We start from the raw sequence: 25808 nt of genomic DNA, 5'->3' as shown, positions 1-25808 counted from the left end.
GCTTTGACGGGAACCGGAAAAGGCCTAGCGACGATATCGGCGCCGTCGAGCGATCAGCGACGGTGAGGCTGCCGCACAAATGAGACCCGGTCTCATCCTCTCTACTCACGGCAAGGAAATTTCGCCGTTCGCGAGCAAAACCGCTGTCGAACGGCGGCCCGCGAATGGCAAACGGCGTGCGGAGCCTGCTGCTATGGACCCTGTGTTGCGCGCACGTCTAGAAAGGCCAACACTGTCGCACTCTGTTCGCGCAGCTAATCAGACCGCTAAGCACGACTGCGTTGGAACGCGAGCGATTTGGCACTTGCGTTGCGGGCTGTAATTACCGATTCGCAAGGGCGCAAAAGCCAGCAACACGGCGAGGAAGAGCAGGGAGCGCGCGTACCTGCCTGCTAGCAGACAAACCGGAAGTCGTAGGTTCTTGCTCGATCAATTGACATCGTCGATCCGGTTGACATCACCAGATGTACCTTGGTGACATCGTGACGACCGCTGGGGATACCAGAAAGGCCAGGAGAGGAGGAGGACGGCATTGTTTTTTTTTTTTTATTTTGTGGCGCGCCCGCGGCACGTAGCGCTGCAAGGTTTGGCATCGTTGACCTCGACGACATTCTGAACCCGATGCGCGTGTTTACTTGAAATGTTCAAAAATATCTGAGGTGGTTTAGGGGCCCTTTAAGACAGTTGTCTTCCATTTACAAGCTCTAAAGTTCACTGGACTTGCAGTTGCGAACGGAACAACAATACTAAGTGCATGCCATATAATATGAATGTAGCGCCTTTTAATTCCATTGCCAGTCTTAGAATATACTTCATGCCACTTTCGGTGTCTATTTATGCCTCTAACCATTTTACCGGCGTCTTCAATAAAAAATAAACCCTTTAAAATTTCTTGGTCGGCGGAATCGAAATCGCGTCACAAGGGTCAAATGCAAACATGCACAATTCTGGCCCATGATTTTTGTAATAAATACGGGAACAAATTTTTACGAAAGTACAAACGAGCGCGAGCTGAGCATTGCTTCTCACTGATTTGTCTGACATGTGAATGGCATTTGTGAGGGCACACATAAGGCGCACAAGAGCTCTTTATCACCCGCATTTGTGCCTACGCTCTTCAACACTTATAGCTTTGTATACGCGATAAGGATGCAGTGCTGACACAGGCGTCTCTCTTTTGCCTTATCGTCCTGGCGTCGATGCTCAACCTGGTCTTATCGGTGTTGAGACATAAATCGGGTGGTAGTGCACTGATGTACATTTGTCTTTACCTCTCTAACTCTAGAGAGAAATAGCGCAAACTTGGTACTTCACATAAATTTTGCACCTGTCTTCCGACAGTACGTTTTCCGTCGTATCCTTCCATACATGCCCCCCATGTATTTTTACCATTCCCATCGCGAAGTCGTAGGAAGTATTTATGTGATTCGGTCAAAGGAAGGGCATTGTGCTTTGAATCCGTAAGCATAAACATGCTCTGTCAGCGCAGTACACTGATTGCGGTATCCATACACTGCTGCCGCGGAGAGCACTTGTTTCTGTTGAGCCAGTTCTTGCTACGCAGCCGTGTGTTCGAGGCGACGCACGCGACGTCGGCATCCCCAGCTGCACTGTGCGCGGGGCTCCACGAGTGCCGATAGCGGCGGTGTGCGAGCGGGGCAGTTGTTATCGTGCCTGTGTGTACACTATCCTATCGTCGCGGCCGTGGCCTGCCTCGCCGAAGGGCAGCCGCAGGCGTGCGAACGCTCGTGTTTCGAACCGTCACGGCTGCCAAGAAGAACCGGGTCCCCGAAATCTCAAGGTATCTTCCGTTTCCTACGCGACAAGTACGCATGCCGAGCCTTACTCAGAGCGCGAGAATCAGGCACATGGTGACGCGCGGCGAGCTGCATGCTGTTATGTGGGTTCACGAGAACATACGTAAAGACGAACGATTGTAAAGACGAAAGACTGTATTTTTGAAGGCTTTAGTTAGATGCTTTGAACATGCCGTGGTTGCTTAGTGGCCATGCATGGCGTTGCGCTGCTAAGCCGAAGTCGCGGGATCAAATCTCGGCCGCGGCGGCCGCATTTCCACGGGGGGCGAAATGCAGAAACGCCCGTATACCATGCTTTGGGTGCACGTTAAAGAACCCCAGGTGGTCAAAATTAATTCGGAGCAGCCCACTACGGCGTGCCTCATAATCATATCGTGTTTCTGGCACGTAACACCCCAGAATTTAATTTAAGATTGTTTGAGGGACCGGAGGAACTTAGGAGTGACAGCAAAAGCTTTTGGAGCATGTGGAACTCGCGCAAGGATTAGTGTCTCCGCTTCGCAAGTCAGGCTCATTTAAGGGTACAATGAGGTCGTGCGAACGAGTATCCACTGCGCTTTTCATTGGCTGATGCACTTGCAGCAAGAAAATTTAGCTTCTTGGATTCCATGCTCTAAACGTATTTGTGGTGGAAACACTGCTTTGAGTTAGTGTTAGTAATTATTTATATTGTTACGGGGAGTATTTAATTAACGGTAAACGGCTACACGGTGACACGGTAAACGGTGACAATATATTGGGCATAGTTTTTTTGCTTCAAAGGGTGCAGTTTGCCTGCAAGTTCAGTGGGTGGAATTTATTTAGGACGTCACTGTGGTTGCGCAGCTGTAGCTGCTAAAGTGTTCGTGTCCAGCAATCAATCAATATATAATTATTGTTATGCATTTCAACGCATGTAGCCCTTTCGAATTGTCTGCACGCCGGAACGGACTATTAGTGAGTGGTATTTCGTGTGCTGACACCACTTGTTCATTTCAAATCTGCATTTAGTGTGAATAGCATCTGCCTTTTTTCGTTTAGGATATGTGGCTGGAAGAGCTTGAACACACCACCTCGAATAAAAAGAATCCAAATGTCTGACACATATGCCCTAAACCAAGTAAACCGGTTATATGGAAGTAACATATAACGCTGCATTACAAAGGCAAATCAAATTGAATGGCTAAATTTGGCACGCCACGCAAAGCATTACTTGCCCTCAAAACGAGAAGGGTGGTGTAGCGATCCACATCGCCAGTGGCCAGGGCGCAGAAGAGTAGAAGAGGACGACGAAGAAGAGAAGCCCGCTTAAGAATGCCCCATCATCATCAATAAACCGATGGAGTAACTATGTCTACGTAGAACATTTACGTTGGCGCAGTCGAGGTCTGGAACCTGCAAGCGAAGATCAAGTTCGACATCACGCGCCGTGAGGCGCAACCCGTCATCATGGGCTTCCAATCGGATAGTGAGAGTTACGTCGGGCTGCCGGAGGACACCACCACTCCGAGTCTTCTGGCGACGATTTCCTATGTAGCCGGATCGTCTGTAGATGACCTCGTCACTCAAGGTAGTGTGACTGTGAGCATGAATCTTGATGATTTGGATGCTTGTTTAGGAAGAGCCCCACCGGCACGTGAAATGCAGACGCCAGCAAATTTCACTGATTCTAAGACAGAATGTATCATTCGCGCAGTACAAGAAATGCAGATGATGCATATGCCACAGTAGCAGCAGCTCTTAGCACTTGTTATTTCAGCTGCTAATGTGAGAGCGAAGCGCGAAGACCTTTTTGTGAAACCAGACTTGTTTGATGGCTCTTTATCAGGCGTAGCTTTTTGGTTAGAGTACTACGAATATGCTTGTAACAAAAACCAATGGACAACAGAGGAAGACCGCATACATAATATGAGGTCTTTTCTCTGTGGGAACGCACGGAAGTTGTTTGACTTGCAAATAACATCGCATGTAAACACTTCTTGGACGGAATGGAGGAAAAGCTTCTCGAGCGCTTTTCAGGCGAATCCTGTAGAGCCCTGGTATAGGGCTATTGTCTTCTTCTTCTTTCTGGGGTTTTACGTGCCGAAACCAGTTCTGATTATGAGGCACGCCGTAGTGGAGGGCTCCGGATTAATTTTGACCACCTGGGGTTCTTTGTCTACAGGCAGAGAGACACTAATGTCAAAGAGAACGTTTTTGAAAAGTGGCGGTTGCTTCGTACTGCTGACCCGGCATTGGCGGATTGTTCTATCATCGCTCATGGTATGACTAGACATTATCAAAGACAGATTCATGTGAGGTCGCTTACTACTATGGACGAATTGCTACTAGCACTAACGTATGCTACATATCCGGAATACCATGCACCTGATAAGGAGATGTCGGTCGGCAGAGGCGATTACCGTGACAAGAACGCAGCCACATAATTGGGGGCAGCAGAGACTAGCACTGATTGTAACCGATACATTGCAGCGTGACGCCTAATGTACAGGGTCAGGACTTGGATGAAGAGAAATGCACTGTTGAGGAAATTGTATTTCTCACGAAGACAGGCATTTTGAGTGTCCAGATGCTAGTGGATGGCCGCACTTTGTCAGTTTTAATTGATGCTGGTGCTTCTGTAAGTTTATTCAACGAGAGCCTAGTCGATGCTGACAACATTGTGCGTGGGAAGACAATTCGTGTCTGCGGCTACGATGGTTCTTGCCTAGAAAATAATAGATGAACGTCAGCTTATCTCGAGTTTGAAGCTAAAAAAATGAAGGCTCAAGCATTGATGGTGCCCAAAGTCAATTTTGATTTCATCTTATCAAGACCTGATATGAAAAGCATGAAGATTAATATCCTCTAGAATGATTTGGTCACCATAAGAAGAGGATGTCATCAACTTCATATCGCCCAAAATGCTGATCGTAAACTGTCTTCCGCCGAGGATGTACCTTTGAAGTTTTCAGAGATTTTGTGCATTGGCTCATATCCAGAAGCCACAACAGCCATTGAGTTGCCTTTCCTCTTACGCGACAACACTATAGTCCAGAGAAAGCTGTATAGCCTCAGCCATAAAAAGGTATGGTTAAAGCAGGAGCTTCAGGGAATGCTGGAGGCGGGAATAATCAGGCCGTCTACTTCATGTTTTGCCTCGCCTATTACGATTGTTCCGAAAAAGTTGTCGCAGTTTCACCTGAAAGGCGAAGCATCAATTGCGATAGCAAATTTGTAGAGAGCTATACGGAGTAATGATAGTAGCTTTATCAGCTGTGTAAACTTGGGCATGCGGCAGCACCGGCAACACGCAGAACATGTTGTCGACGCCGTCGGCGTTTTGCCCACGTTCGCACAAAATGCGTGCGGCGTTGGTGACTGTTGCCGGAGCCTCTGATATAAATAGGTACTTGGTGCCGCAGCTAAACGTCCCCTCCCCCCCCCCCCCCCCCCACGGCCTTTCGTGCGTCAGAAGAAGGCGCGTTTGCTCTACATATATGGTGATTGTAAAGGAGGAAAGAGACGCCTACTTCTGCAGCCCTTAAGGGAGCACAGAGCAGAACGCGCGTTTGTTCTCCGCCGTGCGTTCACTCCCCGTGACAGCGCGCGTCCCTCGCGCCCTTTCACTCGCACATACAGCGTTCGGCGGCGCGCGGCGACAATTTCATCTCCATTGACGTCATACGGAACCTCATGGCGACGGCGACGGCAACGGCGACGGCAACGGCGACGGCGACGCCGACGGCAGAAATCTGCTTTGGAGTGTCCATATAATTGCTATCGCAATAAAAAGATGGGTCATTTCACCTCTGCACAGATTATAGACTAGTAAACAAGCAAATAGATCTGTTTCCATATCTAATGCGGAGGATTGATGAAATATTTGACGAGACAGGAGGATGACAATGGTTTTCCCGCATTGACCTATGCAAGCGATATTGGCAGATACGACTAAGAGAGGACACCAAGAAATTTACAGTTTTTGTTACCTCTTTCGACATATACAAGTGCAATAGGCTGCCGTTTGAATAGAAAAACTCCGGATCATGGTTTCAAAAGATGATGAACGATGTGCTAAAGAACTTCATCGGAAAATTTTGTAACGTGTATGTGGACGACATAATTGTATGCTAGAAAACAAGGAAATATCATGAAGAGCACCTGGGAAAAGTCCTCGAAGCCCTCAGCACAGCTAGAGTCAAGATCAACATTAAGAAAAGTGAATTCTTCTGCAGGAAAGTGGTATTCCTTAGAAGAATATTTGATGGAAGAACCAAACTAAAGAGGAGAGCGTTAAGCACATCAAGAAGCTGGCCAAACCATATGGCATTCATTCTTTAAGAGAGTACCTTGGGCTCGTTTATAAAAGACTATGCAAGACATGCCCCGCCACAACTGTTGACTGTCTAACAGTTTCATCCTTTCTTTCTGCACTTTGTGAATAAACCATAGCATTCATCCCATGTCTCGACCCGTCAAATCATAATTGTTAAAAGATTTCTCTTGTGTTGTTTGTTATGCAGATTCTTGTTCAGTGTCTGCTATCTTGTTTGATCATATTTCATACTCGTGTTTTTTTGTTTCAAACGCCCACTTCTGCCTAAGGCCTGGTAACAAGGCTGGCAGTACTTGTAAAATAAATGATAAATAAATAAATAAATAAATAAATAAATAAATAAATAAATAAATAAATAAATAAATAAATAAATAAATAAATAAATAAATAAAAAAACTAAATGTCTCACTGCACTGACACAGAAAGGCATGTCGTTTGCATGGCCCGAAGAATGTGAGAGTAGCTATTTGGAACTTATAGAAGCCATTGCTTCCGATCCTGTGCTGACACTCCCAGACTTTCATGTGCCGTTTGAACTTTGCACGGACGCTATTTACTACGCTGCTGGAGCCATTCTTTATCAAAGAGATGAAAACGAACAACCTGGCCGGGAACTCAAGGTCATTGGACACTACTCTTGTACAGTCACGAAACCGCAAGAAAACTACACGACAACGGAAAAGGAAGCACTAGCGGTCGTAATGGCCCTAAGATACTTCATAAGCTACCTGGAAGGCAAACACTTAAAGCTCTTCAGTGATAATCAGGCATTAACATATCTCTTGGAGCTCACACTGCCAAGAGGGCAAAATAGCCCGCTGGGTGAGCGAGATTCAACAATTCAGCTTCGACATAACGCATAGGCCAGGCCTGAGACATCAGGATGCTGACGCGTTATCCCGACTCCACGTACCGCAAGAAATTTCGAAAGGAATTGTTAACTTCATGCAACTCTGGTGTGTACGCACGAGATAGAGCTGCGCAAGGGGAAATTCTATGTTCCTGAAACAAAAGCACCCACAGTCCTGAAGTTATATCACAGCAGTCCACAATCGGGAGGGCATGATAGATTTTGGAAGACCTACCACAAGCTCACTAAGAGGTTTACGTGGAAAAATATAAAAGCAGATGTTGCCAATTACGTCAAAACGTGTCACGAGTCTCAAATGGTTAAATAAAAATACAAGCCTCGTGGGAACAGAACGGTACTGCCACAATACGCGACAATTCCATTCGAAGTGATTCATCTTGATTTTGCTGAGATCAAGAAGAAAGGTGAAGGCGTTAGAAGAACTCAAGCTTTCCTGGTCGCTGTGGATGAATGCAAGCGGTTTGTGGCCACCAAAGCTGGAAGAGAAGATGGAACTGCGTCATATCTCTTCTCGAGTGGGACATCTTCAAGAACACTAAAGTAATTGTTGCGGACAATAGACCAGCTTTCAGAAGTGAGAAGTGGCGCAATTGGGCTAGTGAGAAAAACATCGCGATTCGCTACCCAGCACAATATCATCCTGAGGCTAATTGTCTCGCCGAGCGCATGATCCGGGACCTCAAAGTGTCTATCAAGCTGTACCCAGAGTTTAAGTGAGGCTGGAAGAATGCCTTGGAGGCAGCAGTGTTGCACCACAACAGGTCCTACACTGCAGGCATTGGGTGAAGCCCTCACTTCGCTGCATTCGGCAGTATTCCTTGGTTGCCGGCTGGCCGAGAGCTTGGCTTAGCCGATAGGTTTGATTTAAAGGAACAGCCAAAGACCCAGCTGCAGCGACAGGAATACCGGATGACCATGAAGATGCGTGTTGATCGTCGCCGCAAAACAAAGATGCCAGCGATACTGGTGCGGAAAGGATTGGACTCAAAGACTGCATTCACTGGTCCGTACTTCGTTGTTAAAACAGCTAAGCAACAAGGACTGTTAAAGACCATCTATTATAATGAACCAAGGGGTAGAATTGAAGATGCCTTTGTCGGAAATGTGCAACTATATTACCATCGTCACTGATTCGTCAGGGAAACGACAGTCAACCGGGGAGAGTGTAGCGATCCACATCGCCAGTGGCCAGGGCGCAGGAGAGTAGAAGAGAAGGACGAAGAGAAGCCCGCCTAAGAACGCCACAATAAACAGATAGAGTCACTATGTCTACGTAGAAACTTTACACTTATAACTTATAATTTCTTATGCTACTCGTACGTCTACCATAGCTTTTCATTTTTATGTGACACGGCGTTTACATATTTCAAGATCTGTCACGTATTTTCATGTCGCCACAAAAATATTTCAAAATATTTTTAATGTTTTGCACGACTATCATATATGCGATCCACCTATCGAAACATTGGTCAGCCTGTCTGAGGCACTGTACCCCTGCGTATACAAATATTGCATTGGAAAAACGCATACTGAGTTTCTGTGTTTTTCACCACAAAAGCGACATGGAAAAAGCAAAAAACACTAGCAGAGAATATTAGGGCGGCTAGGCTTGACCGGCGTCTTTCCCGGATCGAGTTGCGGCTGCCGTATTTTAGAAGAGCTCGAAATTCCATCAAAACGGTCCCGCAAGGCAGTTTGGATATTATGACAATCCTATACCGGTGTCACACGTAGTACACTTGTGATCGCTATCGGAGGCGATCCAGATCGGGTGTTGCTACACGGTCATTTGGTATCACGATCTGGCGGGATCCGGATCCAGGCGATCGCGATTCTCGGATCGCGACCAGGCCCCTTTATCGCGATCGCAGGCGGAAGTCTGCGCCCTCTAGCGCGTGTGACACCGGTATTACGACCATTAATGAAATCGTCTCCGAGCTACGATTACCTTTTATTGCGATAGCAATTATATGGACACTTCAACCGGATTTCTGCCGTCGTCGTCGCCGTCGCCGTGAGGTTCCCTATAGATAAAATCTTCGCCGCGCGCCGTATGCCCGAGCGGAAGCGTGCGGGGACGCGCGCTATCACGGAGAGCGAACGCACTCAATCTCCCACGCGCAAGCAAGGAAGCAGGAAGCCAGCGCCGGAGGGAGCGGGGGGGGGGGGGGGGCACTTCTCTGCCAACAACCGCGCTCGTCGCTCGCTCGCACCATCTCTTATCTCCACACGGCTCTGACCTTTATGCGCCGTGCATTCGCCGCTCAGTTTCCGTTGAAGCGATAGACCGCACGTACCTTCGCCCGCTGCGGCGCGTGCTTGCTGCCAGCGTTTTGACAGTCGTTGTCTGCTGTCATTCAGTGTGATCTCTTCGTGTTTGTTTGTGCGCGCTCACACCACGCTTGTTCATTCAGTTCGTAATAGTCGGGCCACATTTTCCAACGCACGCTACACATGCAATGCTGCCCGGATCGGCAGTGCAGCGCTACAGGTGTATCCCTTCGCACGCGCTGCCCACGGGAAGCGCTTCTCATCAACACCACCGTTTCACACGCGCCTTCTCGTGGTCATCGAGTCTCTCTTCATGTCGGTCTACTTACGCCGCAGCACACCTGCTTACTTTATCAGCTCATGTTTACTACAATTCATATTGCTACCAAAGCCGCTCACCTTACTTCGTATGACATTGCTGTGTTGCTATCGCATTCATTGCTTCGCCCTTAGGGCGAAACTATGACATTTTTTCTGAACGCAGAGCTCAATGAGAATGCACCACTGCGCTAAAGGGCACTGACACGTAACTAAGGAGTATTGAATATGAACTAGAAGGTTAGTTCTATATTCGCGGGCTCAAATTCACTTCAATGACATGCCAAAGTCCATAAACATTCACGACGCTAATTCATTAGGAAGGAAAGCTGCGTCTGAGATAATTACAATAAATTGTGTCATTCACATTAGGGCAATAATTCCTGTACTCTTCCTCGTGTAAATACTATGAACGTTCGTTTTGAAAAGAGTACGAGGTGCAGTGCGCTCCACCGGGTGTCCTGCTATGGCGTGGAATTGTACTTGCGGTGGCCTGGGTATTGTGATGTGCTTGATGGTGAAGATTTAGGCTCTCTTCTTTCTCCTGTGGTCTGATGCTTTGATGGAATGCAGCCTGGCAGCTTGGGGACAGCTTTTGGCCACACTCGAGCTCTCCATGTTGAATTTTAGTTCGTCACTTATACCTCAGCCAGTAACACTATACACTATATATATAACACTATACCTCAGCCAGTAACACGTGCGGCGAGTGCTTCTGTTATGTGCCCGTTCAACTTGAGCTCCTGCAGTGAAACTGTCATGGCCTTGACACAGGGCACCCATGTTCGTCAGGCACGGACTAATGCACTACTCGCCCTCGCACGTATGCACTTCGCTCGTGGCCGTATCATAGACCTGCCGTCACTGTGGCGACTACCACAGCTCTCGGCATGTACTCTGGAGTTGGTATCCCACGACCCTCCCCTATCCACAACCAAGCTCTCCTCCAATCCCATTGCCGAGTGGCAGACTGAAGAGGCCAGTATGGAACCAACAATGCCTTGCGGATTTCATCGAGACAGTGCTAACACAACTCCGTAGGCGAGACCGTCAATCTAGACTGCTCTGCCTCCCTCAACAAATAGTACAGTTATCTATCTCTGTGGCCCTGAATAAATAGCTAGTCGGAATTCACGCACACTTATTTCGTGGTACGGCATGCGTTCAGGAGCGACCCTTCGCCTCCCGTGCTCACGACCATGGCCGAGCCTCCGTCGTCGTCGCGCATCCCAGTGCTGCAGCGCGCCGAGGGTTCGTGGACCACGGTCGAGCACAAGCTGCGCCAGCTGGACGACATGGCGGAGCCGGGCGCCTACGTGCGCCTACTGGCTGGCTGCTGTCGGGACAGCGTGCAGGCTGCTCGCGCCATGCAGGCGCAGCTCGAGGCCGCCAGGGCCGAGGTGAACGCGCTCCGGCTGCAGCTGCGCAAGAGCATCGACCGGATCGCGCAGGTGAGCTGCCGCACAACAAGGACGCGACTTGGAATTAGCGAGGGACTCGGGTGCAGAGGTTGCAGGCGCGCAATTACTGTTCTTTAACTTCACTTACATACGGACTAAGGCGCTATGAGTGATCCAAATTACTGCAAAAAATAAACAACGCCTAACATTTAAAAAAATTATTGATAAGGTGATGTTATAATTCAAGGGGTCATGACATGGTCCACCAACTATTCTTACTTTTTCACTGTGGCTGATAGCAGAGGGGACAATATGGCTATACACTCAAGAACCAGGCTCTCATAGCGCATTTTAACTCGAAATTTAAATTTAGCATTGCTTTCACCAACAGTAACCACCATTTTTACGTATATTGTGTTACGTCAGGAACTGTGGGGTCACCGCTCTGTCGACTGCTTCGAAATAATCGGGAACCGCATCGGATGTCCTGCTCCGCACGCCCTGGCACCGAATGCCGCATCAAGGGCGTTGAATTGCGCCCTTAATTCAGAGAATACCCACGCACTTCTTATGAGTTGTTAATGCGAAAGCAATAATATCCAATTGAACGTCGATGAGCGGTCCTTCGAGTTTTGAGCTGCGAGTAATGTTTTCGAGTTTTGCTGCAGGATATATTATCGAGTTCTGCGCTTAAATTGGTGCGGGTTATTTTACAGCGAAGCTGGTTATGGCTAGGCTTCCGTGAAGTTTTCTTCTGCGTGAGCAAAAACTCACGCCGCCCTCTCTTTGTCGTCGTTCCATCTACATGCATGCCTAGTTTTCTTACGCTCTCCCGGGGCGGCGGCACCGTCGAGACGTCAGGCGTTTCTCTTGTCCGCCGCTGGGCGTTCCCATCGTACGTATACATAAATAAAACCATGAAGACAAGCTGCCGTTCTTCATTTTGTATTACAATTCTCTTTCGTCATAATGGAGAGGCAACTCCCGAAGGATCAACGGAGCACGCGTAGTGCGCACTCCCGAAGGAGCAACGCGCCTACGAAGAGTGACGGCGAGAACAAAGACCAGAATGTGACCGGCAGCGGTCATATAATATAATATAATATATATAAGAATAAATGTGTGTGTGTGTCGCCGATGAAGAATAAACGTGTGTGGATGCGCGCGCGTGAGCTTCACTGGTCATCCACCTTTCCAGAGTGGAATGGCTCATGATATTGTTTTACAGCTTCTACGTTCGCACCGCACTTCTGGTAGAGTGCATCGAATCGCAACACAGGGGCAGTGCGAATGCACATGTTCTACTATGGCTGAATGCGGCGCCTCATGAAGAACTCGGCCCGCACATGCAAGCCTCGACGTAGCAGAGCGGGCGAAGCGGAACACCTGTTGCCGCGCTAGCACGCCAGGTATTGCGTGAGGGGAGATGGCTTTGCCGCGACGTGCCTCTACCATCTTTGCTCGTTTTGCTGCGCTCTTCCGCCCCTTTACTTTGAGGTGTACTGGCGTGGACAGCCACGTTTCGCTACTGCCGAGGTTGCGGCAGCCGACGATGTAGATGCTTCATACTCCGTAGCGGTACGTGCTGCCCGAGCCAGCAAGCAGCAGCAGCCTGCGCTGCCAACGCCGCATGACACCGAAGTTCTGCGCGACGAGAGACCGAGGAAGCAGTAGGGGCCACCAAGTCCGGCAGGAGCGCGCAGCAGCTAAGCCCAGTGGGGGTGAGAGAGAGGCACGTAGAGGCGATTCCCTCTCCCCTCAGGCAACATCTGGCACGCTAGGGCGGCAATGATTCCAAACTGCTTTGATTCCAATTTCTGCAATCAGCCTCCACGATTGGTCAAAACATTTTCGGGCCACTCCCAACTTCACCTGTCTGTCACGCGACGTGACGAAAACCGCGATAGCTCCCCATCTGACGTGTACACACTGATTATTCATGATTAAACCGCACAAAAGAAAAATAATCATTCCTGATTAGACGCCTTTTCACCATTAGCCCTCTGCTATTGGTCCAATGTTTTCTGGCTACGCACACTTCGCCTGTCTGTCACGCGACCTCACAAAACCGCGTAAATTCACCACGTCAAAGTGACGTGTACGCGAAAAAAATGCATTAATATGACGAACAAAACTGAAAAATTTTCTGAATAGCCACAGACTGCCCCGTTCCGAAAGGAATAGAAGATGCATGGCTGCCCGCCGATCACTCGGGTCCTCGCTACTCGCACCTGCCGGTGAGCATGTATTTATTTGTGCATGATAAACCTTTTTGCGTGGCAATAAAACGTTATGGAGCTCTTTCGGCATGCATACGACATCGCTCTGACAACTCTTCCTCGCTGAGGATCCGTTTTAGCGGCATTCTTATCCTTCCGTTGCCTGCCACCGCGATTTTCGACCAGCCACCGCAAGCTAACTAAGGCGAAGCGGACCAATTAGAAAAACTGGCACCACCCTCTTCATGCGGCTATCTATTTTCACTGTGCTGGCTCGGCCCATTCAAACCCTCTCCACTAGAGCGTGTTCCTCGCCTCTTGTCAGCCAATTAGATAAGAAAAACCGCTGAGTGTAGACAATGTTATTCGTTTTGAAAGCGAACAAAGGTGACCTCCTATAAACGAGGGAGAGTGTTTGATTGGGTTGTCCAGACAACTCTGCGGGTCACCACCGCCCGTCGGTGGTTACGTAAATTTGACGTCAGGAGTTTGGAATAAAAACAGTTTGGAATCATTTTACGCTATAGCGCCTCTGTAATACGACTATGAATTGCGACGTTGCCGAGAATTCGGACCACCGCATGTTTTTCAGCATACGCTACAATCTCAGTACTTAGTTTTTTTCTTATCTAATTTCAGCTTGCTCGCTGCAGCTGGGCTTAAACCAACCACTACATGCAGTGCTGCGAAATCCACAACCGTCGCAGAAAGAGCAATGAAATAAAGAGTTTCCAAGGATAGGGAAGGGACTGTGGGCATGGCTGTGGTCAGAAAAATACCTGGATGGAAAATGAAGAATGAAAGGTGGCGATGAAAAGAGAGAAAATACGGAAATAAAATAGGCTCACAGTACTGACAGTAAGTTGCGTGTTTTATGGGACATTCATAAAATTGCTGAGAAGTATGAGGCAGCGATCTTCGTTATTTTGTTCATTTCCATCAGCTCGCACTCTTACAACCAACTTGTAATTTGTCCATATGATTTGCTTGAGGTATTCTTCAATGACTTCAAATAAAAGAACTAAGTCATAATATACACGTTAAGTAAATTTTAGTCTACGGGAGGTAAAAATCAATCCCTACGTGTCATTCTATAGCACACTATCGCAATGTACAGTACGACTTTCAACCTCGGCATTAAGTAATGCTTAGTTTATAATTTCTATTATTATTATTATTATTATTATTATTATTATTATTATTATTATTATTATTATTATTATTATTACTTCTTTTGAAAACATATTTACACTTGACAGGAAAGCAAAAGGAAGGAGCAGGCTGGCAACTCCCACCGGAAGGGGCATGACGCCTGCCTATTCTTCGGAAATGAGGAGACAGAAACCTTTAAATGGAAGATAGGAAGAAGCAGAGGAATAAGGAAAGAAAAAAAAAGAAAAATGACACATCTCAAAGAAGAAAGCAGAACACACACAGTACAGGTCACCCACAGTATGGGGCCGGTCACTGCTGGTCACGCGACTAAAGAATGTTAAACGAGAAGAAATAGTGTTTGAGGTCTTGTCATTTGAAAACAGAAATAAGCTACAAACGTGAATTTAACTTAGTTACTCCTAGAAAAGTAAGGAGAGCGCGATGACTGGGTTACAACTATTCGTCGAGTGTCGTACGCCGCAGGCCAATGAGATGACAGTCCCTCACTAGCGACGGGCGCTGCGCAATGAAAGGGGGACACTCCATTATCAGGTGCTGAAGTGTCTCGCAGCAAGTGCAAGACGTACACGATGTACTGGCCACTCGTCATTGTCAGTACAAACGTTCGCACACGTTCACACAGCCAATCCTTAGCTTGAGTAAGCTGTGTTCCAGCGCGACGAGGCAAGCCTCGACCGCGAACACGGGGCGGGAACGTTCCACTTGGGGCGCGCTGGTCTGGATGCGGCTTGAGTAGGTGGCGACGAATCAGCAGACGAGCGTCATCAAGCTTGGACAGAATTTCAGGCCAGACACAATCGTTATGAGCGCAAGTTGAAGCAAGATGATCAGCCTCTTCATTTCCGGTGATCCATAGGTGTGAAGGTATCCGGTGGGCAACGAGATGCATTTTGTGATACCCACGTTATTAATTTTTGTTGGCAGAGTCAGTAATGCTACGCACAAATGGACAGTCAATCTGCCAGTGTTGTTATCTGCGATGGGAAGCGCGGGAGTCCGTAAAATGGCAATCTTCGATGCGGTTAACTCCACTTGCACGCATTTCAGTGCACCATTAATCGCTGCTACCTCGGCAGTTTTTGACGAGGCTGTGTGGGGTATACGAAATGTACTTCTTAGTTAAGCCGAAGGGAAGAAAAAAAACTGCAGAGGCGCTTTGACGATCACTGTGTACAGATGCATCTTTGAATGCGTAAAGATAATCTGGAAATCTTTCGAACATGTCTGACTGAGCGAATTAGAATATCGCCGAAACAGGCATATCTGACTTTTTGTGTATGTCAGGGATCGTGAGATAAAGGGGGAATACGTGTTTATGTTGATGTGAAGTTTATGTGATGAAAATAGTTACGACACATCCTAATGAAATTCATGGTAAAGTGATATAATCCCGCTGACCCTTTAATGAAACACTTCCTCTGAAAATCTCCCGGTTCCTTCAACTGCTTCACCTTGTGTGGTGAGGCCCAGGAGATGAAAAATGCAGAGTATTTCCCCGTATGTCTAAAATAGCGCAATTTGTGCATAATCTGCAATCCTATAACCTGTGTTTAGTGAACAGTAACCGACGTATGCGTCAGCTCTGTCCACTCCACACCCGCCGCCGTAGTCCAGTAGCTATAGCGTATCGCTGATGAGTCTGAGATGTCGGGTGCGGACCCGGCCACGACATCCGCATTTGTATGGGTGAGAAGTGCAAACAAACACTCCTGAACTTAGACTTAAGTGCACGTTAAAAAGCACCACGTGGTCAGAATTTATCCCGAGTCCTCCACTTTGTCGTACCCTATGATTATATCGTGGGTTTGGTACGTGTAACTCCAGATTTTTCTTTTTTTTTGTCAGTGCACGCTTTGTAGCAACTGCCATGCAAGCATATTTGTCATTAATGTGTCATTGGGTTAATAAAACAGTTTATTGCATCTTGTGATCTTTTATTCACTTTGAGCCGGTGTTAATACTAGCATTACAACGTGTACTGCCGGGTCAAATAGGTTTTTCACATCTGGCCTTATATAATTCGATATATATGTGTCTGCATGTTCGCAGAGAGTAAATTAAAAAAATAAATTGTGGTATTTTACGCGTCAAAACCCCGATCTGATTATGAAGTGCACGCCGAAGTGGGAGACTCCAGAATAATTTTGACCACCTGGGGTTCTGTATTACAACGTGCACTAAAATCTAAGTGCACGAGCGTTTCTGCATTCGTCCCCCATCGGAATGCGGCCGGCATCGAACCCTCGACCTCGTGCTCAGCAGCGCCACGTCATAGCCACTGAGCTGCCACGGCGGGTCACAGGCGCAAATGTTTGTGGAGTGCGCTTTCTTCGAAAATCTAACGGAGACTGGAAGGAAAAGAGGAATGGTCATCAACAAAATTGAGTTGATGTGATGTGCACAATTTAGGTGCACAATGTAGGAACAACAAGTTACACTGGCCGCTTACAATGACGATTCATAGCTGGATTGCAACAGTTGACTTTTTGGAAGGTTTTCGGAAACTTGCCACCGAAGAATACCAACAAATTAAATTCGAATATACTATTATAATTAGGCGTGTTGTTGAAATGGTTGCTTTAGCATATTATAGTCGCAGAGAAGTTAGTGTATGGTCAGTATGACACGCCAGTAGCTCAGACCAAATGAGTAGCTTGAGCGTAGCGTGCCGAGCAGTACGAGCTCAGAAGAGTGAGCTTTTCTCCCCGAAAAGACAGAACGGTAAAAACCTAATATAATGCCACATACGGTAACTTTGCAGCCTGCGAAAAAGCTGCGTAAATTGGAAATTCGTTTTTCTGCCGGGCGCGAAACCTAAGCATGCACTTTTTTGTACGGTGTGCTTTGCGATGAACTTTAAATGTTGTTGTTCATGCTATTTTGTGAACTTCGCCAGAGCAGCCGGTCAAATGGTGACTGAGCCGAACTGCCAGCGGCCAGTTTCGCTCCTTAGTAAAGGAGAAACGTCGGCAGCGACAGCCGGTCATATTGAATAGGACGAGTCTTTCCCAACATCAGATTATGCGAGAACGTTTGCCAAAAGCGACCTTCAGTATACACATGGCCATTGCCTGTCTTTCTTATCGCAGTACAGGATCACCTCAAATAACGAGGTTATTGGTGTCACCATGGTGTGATTCTGGAAATTCATTCCAATTGGATGCGCCTGACAAGCTCAGTGGCTACAATTCGTAAATTGCAATATGTGACGTAAAGTAATTAACTAAGAAGTTAAGTACTGCTTTTTTGTTAATTAGTTGAATGTGTGTTTCGATTTCTCGTGCTACTAATGTCCGCCTCATCGAATAACCGAGCTCAATGATAAGAATTATGCTATCTGCCACAGGCAATTTCTAAAAATTTCGTAAAACTTAAAAAGGAACACCCTGTATATACAGACGTAATGTTTTTTTATATACCGACGTCAAATTTTTATACAGACGTGAGAAGTAGCTGAACTTCGCCCGTTATGCGTCCCTTTTATGTCATCTCGCAGATTGAGGAGGACCGGCAGAATCTGCGCGATGTGGCGCAACGCGCCGAAGCCGAAGCGCTCAAAGCGGCTGACGCAGTGCGTCAGATGGCACAGGAACAGTCGCGGCTGCGCGCTCAGCTGGAGCGGCTGCCGGTCGAGCAGGCGGAATCGCTGCGGCAGAGGAACGAGGAACTTGAAAGCCATGTGCGGGAATCACTCGATTCACTCGCCAAACAGCAGGTAAGAAAAAACAAAATTAAAGCTGCTCAATGTTCTTGCGGTCATCATTAACACCTGTAGCATGCCTGCGCTCCGATTTTGCAATGATTCGTTTTTATGCCTCACGCGCGCGCGCACGCGCAAACTACATAATCCGACGCACTGTTGCGCAAAGTAAAAAATTCGGATAACATGAAGCAGACGAACTAGCTATGCGCTAACTCGCGCCACATAGTACTCAGCGACACCGCGTAAACAAAAGCGTGCTGACAACTCACTCGTGACAGTTAGCTCGGTGCTGCAGTTAAACAATGGAAGCTGTCTGCGAAAGAATTGGTATTGTTGCAGCACTAAATGCACTAGCAGATATACAAAATGACAAGCGCCATCTATGGACTTCAGGCAACTCGTCATCTTCCATCTTGCGTAGAGCACGGCAAAAGAAAACTGGTAGCTCGACAGCATAGCTATACTTGCATAGCTGCTGCTCTCACTCTTGTCCGCTATCTAAGACCTTCAGAATCAAGTGATAAGGATAGTAACCTTCAGCAGCTTCATGTATGTATATATATATATATATATATATATATATATATATATATATATATGTATATATTACGTGCAACTGCTTGCTATCTGCTCCAGACCTCTGTAAGTTGCACTGCAAGAGGGAGAACGTGTGTAGAGTAAGCGTCTCAGAAACATTTTGCAATGCGGTGAACGCCGTGTAAATCATAGATCCGGGACCTAACAGAGGTGCGACGTAATGATAACGCATTTCTCTCGCATGTACCGCTAAATCGCCATTAATGTTTGTCTCTCTCTCTCTCTCTCTCTGTGGCGCTTATTTGCACGATGTCCGGTGGCGGCCAATTCTAGAAGACTGTAGCCAGCAGGAATGACAATGGCACGACGACGGCTTGGCGACGACTTTACGTTTAGTATGACCAACGCATTCGGCAAGAGCTACACTGCAGGACAGCAGCCAGCAGCTCTATACGCAGCAGCAGTAGCATTAATGTCAATGGAAGAGGCAAAGAATGTTCGCTTTCAAAACTGGGAGGGGGGCGGGGGGCTACGTCGGCGCACATTGTGCTAGACATCTTCACGGCAGCTCAGCAGCGGCACAATAAAGTTCGTGGTTTATTATTCGCTGGACGATGAAGCTGAATGTTATAATATTGTAGAGTCCTGAAAAGCCACACGGCGATGATCGCCGAGCCGCACAACAAAGAGACACTTTGCAACTGCGCTCCAGAGACGATGACGAACGCGGCCAGTAATAGCAGACCACTGTGTATTTAGAATACCCCTTATTGAATTGAAGATAAGAAAAAAAAATGGGTGCAAGGGAAAAGCACGGATGTTAACCAGACCAAGGCCGGTTGGCTGCCCTGCACTGGAGAAAGGGGAAACATGTTCACAGCACAGTAGAACTGAAAATCTCAGTGTTCATTTCTGCATTATTGGTGCAATTCCGGAACTGTTTCAAGTTTCTGCTTTCTATTAGATATTGTAATGTCCATAATCTCGTTTGTATAGGTAGTAAATGTTTCAATAAGTTCTTGCTTTATTTCAATCGTATTGTGCTTTTGCATGCTATTTTGAAGAATGGCCTTACAATTGCCGTTTATATTGCACCACTCAAGGCATTTTCGAAGCAAATTATTATTTATTAGTTGATTTGAAAACAAATACACAGGAAAGGGAAAGCGAAGAGCAAGGCTGGCAACTGCCATCGGAAGGGGTACAACGCCTGCCTACTATTCAGAAAGGAGCAGACAGAAACATAGAAATGTAAGATAGGAAGGAGCGGAGGAAAGAGCAAAGAAAGTGTGAGATGACCAATCTCAAAGAATAAAGTAGAACACACAGTACAGGTCACACAAAGTAGGGCCCGTCAGTGCAGGTCACGCTATACCAAGGATAGAAGAAATAGTTTCTGGCTTACAAGCGTGACCCAAAATCAAAGCTTTCTTTAAGAACCGCCATTCCCGGCTTTCCTTAGCGCAGGTGCTGCTCCTCTCTTGCCGAATAGCTCCAACGCAGGACAGCCCTACAGTCTTTACTATATAACACCCTTACATGTGTCCTCACTGCTGTCCTTGTTTTCTATGGAATTGTGCAGTGATGAAACAAATGGTGCCTAAATATCATCATTCCAACAAATGTACGTCATCAAGAGCACAATTAATTTCTTAAAGCAAACCTTTCTATGCCCACTATCCTAGGATTTAGTGTTGGGTGCATCCGCTATGCCAGCCTTTCGCCAAGCAAAATGAACTTTACTATTGCGCAACTATCTCCAGGATCGGCCCGCTCTAGCGGTCGCACAAACTCTGGATACAATGTCAATGCAAAGGGGACCAATCCAGGAGACAGTATACTGCGTGGTCACGAGGGTCACATGGTGGCGGTCCCGCGTTGCGCCATCTGCAGTGGCAGGCAGGTAATGGCTATGGTGCAAGACGCTGTGCAGAACATAATTAGATGCATAACATTTCTTAAACCGCTTGACAAAAGCTTCGCTTCTCATATTCCAACATGTGCGTTAAATCTTCATGATTTTTTTGGTGTTGAAAATTGTCTGGAATAAGCAAAAAAAAAAAAGTGTCTTCTACCTGTTTATTTCTCAACTTCTCGCTGTTAAGTGTAGGTAGACGTGTGGAATAAGAAGTGCACGATGAAAATGCGCCCTCCCAGTTAAGACCTCATATATGAGGTGCCTTGCCTTGCCGCCTCGCCTAAGTCTAACCCCCGTATCCATAACCGCAGCTTAATTTGAACCCCACGCTTGACTATATCTGAATGACGCCTGGCGTGATCGTGCCCAGGACGCACATTGCGTATCCTTCAGCGCGTTCACTACAGATGCCATTTAGATGAAGTAAAACATGGCCTTCAACACAAAGAACATTTCTGAAAAGGGGGTAAGTTTCCAGTCGAGACCATTTTCAGGGCAAAGTGTCGAGGCATCTTTTCCAGCCTCTGGCGTGTTCAATAAAAGCAATGGTGACGTATGTTTCTGGCACGAATATACTTTTGCTGTATGAATGCTGGTTGTCATTGGCACGACTTAGTACATTCCATGCTAGTCGGTTACGGACAAACGACGCTGAGCACCCATAACGATGGGTGTCATAAGCGCGAAGATCGACGAACGGTGCGAAGGCGTTCTCTGTAGCTTGGTGGCGAACTCACAGGAGGCCATGTTGGAGACTCGTCTGGAGGCGGCGCTAGGTGACCGGCTGGCAGACTTGCAAAAGGCGCAGGAGGCTGCAGACGGCCGCCAGAGGCTCCTGGATGAGGCGGAGCCATGGTCGCCGATGCAGCACTTCCAGGAGCTGCCCCTGCTGAGGAGCTCCAGGGACGCACCCTTCCGCTGGGTGCTGTCAGGGTACCAAAGGTTGAAGGTGAAATGTGCCTTACAGAACGTGATGACGGTGTTTTCATCAACGTTCTCTTATATCTCGAGAACTTTGACAAATTAGACATTTCAAACGTAAAGTTTGCAAGTACACAACACTTTTCGGTTGGTAACTGTTCATTTAAATAAGCACTTGTATTTCAGTTAGCGAAAAGACGATTCTGCTTTCAGAGTCTGTTTTCTAAAAAAATTATCTCTGCGTCATGCGGATAGCTTATAAAAGACCACCTATCCGTAGGGCCCGCAACACGTCTAGTCACTTCGCACTATGATCATGGGGCAGTTCTCATCATTTTAGCATATTATTGATATGTTTTGGCCTTACCTTGCTCCAGGAAGCGAATGTGCAGCTTTTCGGTAAGCGAAAGGGTATCTCGAAAGCGAAAGCGAAAGATATCTCTAACTCGAGATATCTTAGAAAGTCGATACGAAGCCGCAATGAACTGCCTGCCACCGTATATAGCGCATTTATTACTTATTTTTGAAACAGTGCCGTTGAGCGCTGGCGGGTTCATTTCATACCACACGATTGTATTATTGTGCCGCCTAAATACAGACCTCTGTTTCAGCAAGCACGTAAAGCACATATCGGTCAGCGTCGGTGCGCAGTCATCGCTCAGTGCCACGTGAACGCTGCAGCACCCGACAACGTTATACGAAAGATAAATGCAGAAAGTGCGTTATTTTTTTTTGTTCTTCCCTTCGTTATCGGACTGAAAAATAGTGATAGGTGTAATAACGACATAAATGCCACGGCGATATCTAAACGCAGACGGCATTTACGCAAGGAAAGTATTGTAATATAGATCTGGGAATATAGATATACGGGTGCTTTCTTATTAGTGGCACGCAAATCGAGCGACACTTTTGTTTCTTGCGCAGCACTTCCGGTTCACCTCCTGGGACGACCGGGGACGAAATTAAAAATAAATCAGAAAAAAATAGAAAAACAATAGTACAGTAGAAAGTTCATGGGTTTCATTATAGATATGATATCAGAGCATAAGTTTAGTTACAAGTTGAGTTACTGAAGTGTGCAATATTTAGAATTAACTTACTTCCGATTCACCTCTTGACACGACCGGGGACGTAATTCAACATAGATCAGAAAAAAAAACATAAAAATAGTACAGTACAAAATTCATGGGTTTCATTATATATGTAATATCAGAGCATAAGTGTTGTTACAAGTTGAGTTACTGAAGTGTCTGGAATGCGATTACCGGGGACGAAATTCAAATAAATCGGAAAAATAGAAAAACAGTACAGTATAACATACATGGGTTTCATTATAGATATATCAGAGCCTAAGTTTAGTGACAAGTTGAGTTACTCAAGTGCCTGGAATAGTTAAAATTAATTGGAAGTCACTGATTACTGGGGACGAAATTCAAAATAACTCCGAAAAATAGAAAAATAATAGCACAGTACAAAATTCATAGGTTTCATTATAGATATGATATCAGAGCATAAGTTTAGTTACAAGTTGATTTACTAAAGTGTCTGGAATGAATAGAAATCATTATAAATCACTGATTACCGCATACTAAAGCACAGAATCGTAGACTTTAGACACCCGCCACGTGAGCACGACTTTGGCGAAATTCCTAGAAATCCGGAAGTAGAAAGCGGTAGTAATAACATCACTAATGATGTCAGTGGCAAGAAGGTGACATGGTATTTAACCGGTAAATAATGGAAAACAGTTGCCTGGCATATAATGAGCATCTGCCTAGCAGAGCGGATGTGACGTCACTCCCTCCTCTCTCGCTTGTCCTCTCCCGGCGCGCACTTTCTCGTGCGCTCGTCACATGCTCTGACGTCAGCACCGGAGATGGCGCGTAAGATGCGCTTCGTGCGCCACTCGCTAGGGGGTTACGCCGCGCCAGGTGGCGCGCTGCGTGCTGCTTACCCTCCCTCACTCCTCACCTGCATATCGTGCCAGGGGAAAGACATTCGCTCACTTGCTCCTTCGAGTTGGGCTCGTGCGTTGCGTTCGCCATGGAGGTGGCCGACGTGGAAGCCGCCAGGCTAAGCCCAGCCTACCCACAGGAAGGAGCAGACCTTCAAACGATAGTTCTCTGTCTGTGTCGTTCTTTCAAAACCTACATACACAAACCTAATCTAAAGAACAATAACGCCGAGGTGCGAGTGCCACTAAGAGACACCTAAGTCAAAGATTAGGGTCGCTTACCGTTTTCTAAGTGCGAAGCAGTTTAGGGGCCTGGGCTGTCGGCGTCTAATGTGATGTCATGTCGTCGTGGTCACGCACAAAATAAGATCTGCGGAAAACTCTCATCTCGTTCACTTGGTATACACCAAAATTGGCATGGAAGGGTACGAATGTATGACTAACATGACTGATAGGTCATGACATCAATAACATCACAAGCTCGTCAGTTACGTCACGATTAACAATAAAATGACGTGTGGCGCATACCCGCATATCCGATGCGGGTATATATGCGCCACACGTCATTTTATTGTTAATAGTGACGTAACTGACGAGCTTTTGATGTTATTGATCTCATGACCTATCAGTCATGTTAGTCATACATTGCGGCTCATACCCGCATTGGATATGCGGGTATGAGCCGGAGATATGCGGGAATTAGCAGAAACTCATGAAAATCGCTTCTGAAACGCCAATCTGGTACCAGCGCAGCGCAAGAGCGCCACCACCTGACAAGTGCTCGATTCCTCCTTACTTGTGCAATAATAGCACAAGAATAACATCAGGGAAACACCGGCCAATCACTGCTTCGCACTTACCCAGGTTCCACGTTAATGGAGCTGCATTAGCGCTATGTTTGAACTACACAAGCGCATAACTTGAATCCAGCGCCTAATGTAGCTCCAATCCTGCTCAAATCCTGCCCTTGTGTAGTTCAAACCAACGGTGAGTTAACTTAAGGGAAACACCGGCTTCGCACTTCTCCAGGTTTCACGTTATCGGAGCTGCATTAGCGCTGGATTTGAACTACACAAGCACAGAACTTGAGCAGCACTGGAGCTACATTAAGCGCAGGATTCAAGCAGGGTTTGAACAACACAAGCGCATAATTTTTTTTCACCCCTTCGTTATCGGACTGAAAAATAGTGATAGATGTGAAAACGACATAAATGCCATGGCGATGCCTAAACGCAGACGGCATTTATGTAAGGAAAGTTTTGTAATATAGATCTGGAATATCTGTACGCGGGTGCTTTCTTGAATTGCCAATCTAAATACGGCCCCAATGACCGGTAATGAAACATATGAGGCTTCCCTAGGCTGCTTACGGCGATTTTCGTTTTATGCGCGTCGCCATCTTGTGTTGTTACACAAAGAATTCCTAAATTTTGTGCGCAGGGAGGCCAAACCAACATGGTCATGGAACTCGAAACGCATCCGTACAATCCTTTTCATGCATGAGAATCTACTGTCGTACCATGGATTTGGTTACAGATCTAAAACGGCAGTGTTAACAGATAGAGGTGGCGGCACTGAAACGCTCCCGTAAAATAGTCTACGCAGTTTGTTTGCGGGTCAGCAAATGCGTGTGCAAATTCGTGCGTGCTCCCCTGCAGGACGAGAGCCAGCGCCACGGCCAGCCGCGGCTGTACAGTCGCCCTTTCGGCATCGAGCGTGAGGGCAGCGTGCGGTGCGTACTGCGGCTCGTCGCGTGCCTGGGCGTGCCCGCGGGCCAGGAGGCCGGCGACGCGGTGCAGTTGGGCCTCCAGCTCCTCCACTCGGCCAAGTGCTCCAAGAAGTTCGACTTCTTCCTACGCCTGCTCGACCGGTCGGGCAGCGAGCGCCACCTCGTGAAGACCTTCTCCTCGTCGGAGCTGGCCGTGCCCCGCTACTGGTTCTCGCGGCCGGCCCTGGGCGTGGTCAGCTTCGCCGTGCTCATCTCGGAGCAGCGCATGCTTCGCGAGGGATTCCTCTCCAGGGACGCGCTAGCCGTCGAGGTCGGCCTGCAGTGACTTCGTGGACTCTGCACAGAGACCTCGGGGCCCGCTGTGCCCTCAAGTACCTGAACAAAGGAAACGCTGCTTGATGGACAACATGTGGTGTGGTCGGTTGTAGGTGCAGTAAATATGGTGCCGGCTTCCTTGTGCCAAACACTGTGGTTTGCTCATCATATATTCACGGGCCCCAGGATGGCGCCGGAAAAATGTATCCCATTACATTAGGGTGCCGATTTACAGGGTGCTTACCCTCTCAGAGATAAAAAAATCACAGCATATCCACGGGGTGAATGATGATGAGTGGGCGAAGCTCCGGAGGGAATCATCGGATCTCCCGCTTAAGGGGACGCTAGCACAAACGCGTTAG

At 47.2% G+C, this 25808-nt stretch overlaps 1 protein-coding gene across 2 annotated transcripts; it reads left to right on the top strand.

The window, feature by feature from the left end:
- The first annotated feature begins 1556 nt into the window (after positions 1-1556).
- LOC119441380 (uncharacterized) lies at positions 1557-25595 on the top strand. 2 transcript variants are annotated; one of them, XM_037705992.2, is made up of 5 exons: positions 1560-1801; positions 10743-11025; positions 17866-18084; positions 21267-21476; positions 25061-25595. In XM_037705992.2, the coding sequence occupies exons 2-5, from the start codon at positions 10774-10776 to the stop codon at positions 25454-25456; spliced, it is 1077 nt and encodes a 358-aa protein (XP_037561920.1). In that variant the 5' UTR covers positions 1560-1801; positions 10743-10773; the 3' UTR covers positions 25457-25595. The 2 variants fall into 2 exon arrangements, with proteins under 2 accessions (XP_049517178.1, XP_037561920.1); XM_049661221.1 differs by lacking the exon at positions 17866-18084 and having other exon boundaries at positions 1557-1801.
- Positions 25596-25808: the final 213 nt, after the last annotated feature.

The sequence above is a fragment of the Dermacentor silvarum genome, chromosome 2 (genome assembly GCF_013339745.2).
Source record: "Dermacentor silvarum isolate Dsil-2018 chromosome 2, BIME_Dsil_1.4, whole genome shotgun sequence".
NCBI classification, from domain to species: domain Eukaryota; kingdom Metazoa; phylum Arthropoda; class Arachnida; order Ixodida; family Ixodidae; genus Dermacentor; species Dermacentor silvarum.
This window is presented reverse-complemented; position numbering and strand designations above follow the sequence as displayed.

Bases quoted from the DNA above. Each gene is read 5' to 3' on its own strand.
- LOC119441380 (XM_037705992.2), top strand. From the start codon at position 10,774: ATGGCCGAGCCTCCGTCGTCGTCGCGCATCCCAGTGCTGCAGCGCGCC. The intron at 11,026-17,865 runs GTGAGCTGCCGC...GTCATCTCGCAG, and splicing joins GCATCGACCGGATCGCGCAG to ATTGAGGAGGACCGGCAGAA. The intron at 18,085-21,266 runs GTAAGAAAAAAC...GCGAACTCACAG, and splicing joins ATTCACTCGCCAAACAGCAG to GAGGCCATGTTGGAGACTCG.